The sequence below is a fragment of the Nesoenas mayeri genome (assembly GCF_963082525.1).
Source record: "Nesoenas mayeri genome assembly, chromosome: 6".
NCBI classification, from domain to species: Eukaryota; Metazoa; Chordata; class Aves; order Columbiformes; family Columbidae; genus Nesoenas; species Nesoenas mayeri.
In genome coordinates, this window is record NC_137545.1 from 29,010,623 (window position 1) to 29,013,304 (window position 2,682).

General features: G+C 43.5%; 1 protein-coding gene across 1 annotated transcript; it reads right to left on the reverse strand.

Annotated features, from left to right (window-relative positions):
- Positions 1 to 270: 270 nt before the first annotated feature.
- Positions 271 to 2,682, reverse strand: TMEM169 (transmembrane protein 169; the record flags this gene model as incomplete). The annotated part of the gene is made up of 2 exons (XM_080346899.1): positions 271 to 890; positions 2,379 to 2,682. 2 exons carry the CDS (start codon positions 2,680 to 2,682, stop codon positions 271 to 273), a joined length of 924 nt encoding a protein of 307 aa, XP_080203025.1.

Consider the following 2,682-nt stretch of genomic DNA (forward strand, 5'->3'; position numbering starts at 1 on the left):
CCCACAGACTGGGATTTTCTCATCATTCCCAGAAGTTGTAATTAGCTAAAACAGATGACAAATCCTTGGAGAGCCATGCACCTCCCCACCCAGACCATGTAAAGCTAGCACACTTGCATTCTGTGACATTTAAAGAGCACTCCCAGCCCAATATTTTACTCATTAAGTTTGCGTTTAAATATAGATATATATATATTAAAAAAATCTGTGTGTTATTTTCTAGGTGAAAACCACTCTCATATGACCAAAATAGTCATCCAGGACAAAAGCTCAGACTGCTGAAGTCTCAACCCCCTGTGCAGAACTCTTGCCAGAGAGACTACCTGAGATATTGTCAGAATCTAGCAGCTCGACAATGCTGTACGGAGAACAATCTTCCAAACCCAGCTTGCTGCAGAGCCAGCCACAGAAGCCCTTCTCCATATCCCTGACAGCACGCCACCAGTACCCAAAGGACCATGCTACCTGGGCCACAGCTGAGTACAGGCCCAGGGAAAAAGACACAACCATAATTATAATTGGGTAGAAGATGATCAAAAAAGGACAAAATGTGATTTTGTGCCAGAAGGTCCTCTCTTCATTGTACACCAAGAAGATATTGTACCATGTAATGGTTCCATAGTAGAATGAAACCACAAAGGACACTACAAAAATTACGGGGAGGCAGATGATGGTCCAGAGGATGATGTGGGGTCCTCTGTCCAGCCCAACATCACATTTCTTCTTCTCAGGTACATCCTCTTTAGGCGGTTCCTTTGACTTAGCCAGTTCTTGCAGCTCTTTGTCCGTTAATGTGACATGGATGTCCACCATCTGACCCTTTTTCTTTCCCCTGGTGATTGTTCCGGTCAAGGTGACATATCGGCTGTCTAAAGGCATGTTCCAGACACCTATGAATACAGACAAACTCATCTATATCAGTTTTATTTTCTGTACAAAGTATTTTGTTTAAAGCACCAATGACCCCAAAGACAATTAGATACTGCATATAGAGTTATAGTTAAAAAAAAAAAAAAATGGAACACAAAAAGCAATGCAGTATAAAGAAGATAATCACAGAACAAAATGAAGGAAGAGCTAATGAGGCCGAAGACAGGAATTCCAGGTGACAGAAATAACATGGGAGAAGACTCCAGCATCTGCACTGGGGACAATATGCGAAGGGAAAGTGCTGCAGGAGTAGATGAGAAAGAGAATAGACAGAGTAAGTGCATAAAAAATGGTATGCCTGTTTTGTCTGGTACCCTCATAGATTTATTCCTGAACAGCATGGACACTTGGGGTGAATTAGATAAATATGACTAAGGCTCTTGTTCTGGAATAAACATATTCACACATGGAGTTATGCTTGAATAGCTAATATTTCACTTTACAGTTGCACTGTGTCACAATCCAAATTAATTTTCAAAGTTTAGAAAATCCTTACAAACTCTCATGTAATTATATTTGCATTTTAAGGGATCAACAAAGGCACAAAATAGGAAAGTCTTAGTATGTGTGTTAAAGTCACAAACAGACTGCCTTAGCTTCCAAATGACGTTGGTTTAGCATGGTCCCTGGAGGGGTACTGGCCATTAACTTTTCTATGAGGCTAAAATATACTTTCTCCTGGTTTTAATTCTGACCAGCTTGGAAGGAGGTCTTCAGAAGCTCTTAAAAGGAGGCTGAGCAGCTTGAAGTGGCCCACAAAAATAAGAAGGCAGCAGATAAGCCATGAGAGTAGGAGTTGGGATCATGGGGGAATCCAGTGCGGCTGATGGACCAGGAGAATTCATTCACATTTAAGCCCCACTCAGCCTGCACTCTTGACCACAAGAGGATTAGCTATCGCACCTGCCTCCCACACATCTTCCCTGCAAGGTTATCCAGGGCAGACAACAGAAGTGAAAGTGGCTCCAAGATGCCCCGCAATGACCTTGCCAAATAATCACCCTTAGAGAGGAAGCTGTGCTGAGAATATGCAAACAGAAGGCAACAGCAAATCCTAGATAATGAGTAAAACTCCCTATCACAGGTAGAGCCACTAAATCCATCTGCTTCCATCCTTTCACTGAACTGGCAGTTGTTTAAGACATGGACAGTGGCTTGATCATAGCATCACTGGCTTAAAACATGTTCAGCATTTTTCTCAATCAACTCCAACCAGCACATACATTTAAAACCAAGAGTGTGGCAACAACCAACCTCTGCAAAGAACTGCAGGAGACACCCCAAAACAGCCTTCGGTGCTTTTTATCAGAGTGTTTTCATGTATGAACTCAAGTTGTCCTTGCCTGCAGTCTTGGAGAGGGTTGGTCCCACAATCACTTCCATTTGATCTCAGTGCACACTGGCATCAAAAATGTTTACAGAAAGTGGGTGTTCTCAGGAATACATACCATCTGCCATGGACTGACCCAGGAACTTAGAGCCTTCCTCAGAGCTCCTCTCCCCTCCTTCTTCATCTGCTTGTTCTTCCTCCACCTTATTCTCATTCTCTGACCGATACACTATTATTGACTCGGGACGGGACTCTTTCTTCTTCTTTTTCCTCCGGTCCATAGTGGCTTCCCCATCAAAGGTGACAGTGGTTGCCACAGCCCTTCTCAGGGAGCCACGGTGAGGGCTCTGGCCTCCAGACTTGCTCTCTTTCTGTACGGTCTCCTCCATCCCACTGCTGCTCTCAAGCACCTCACTTGGCAT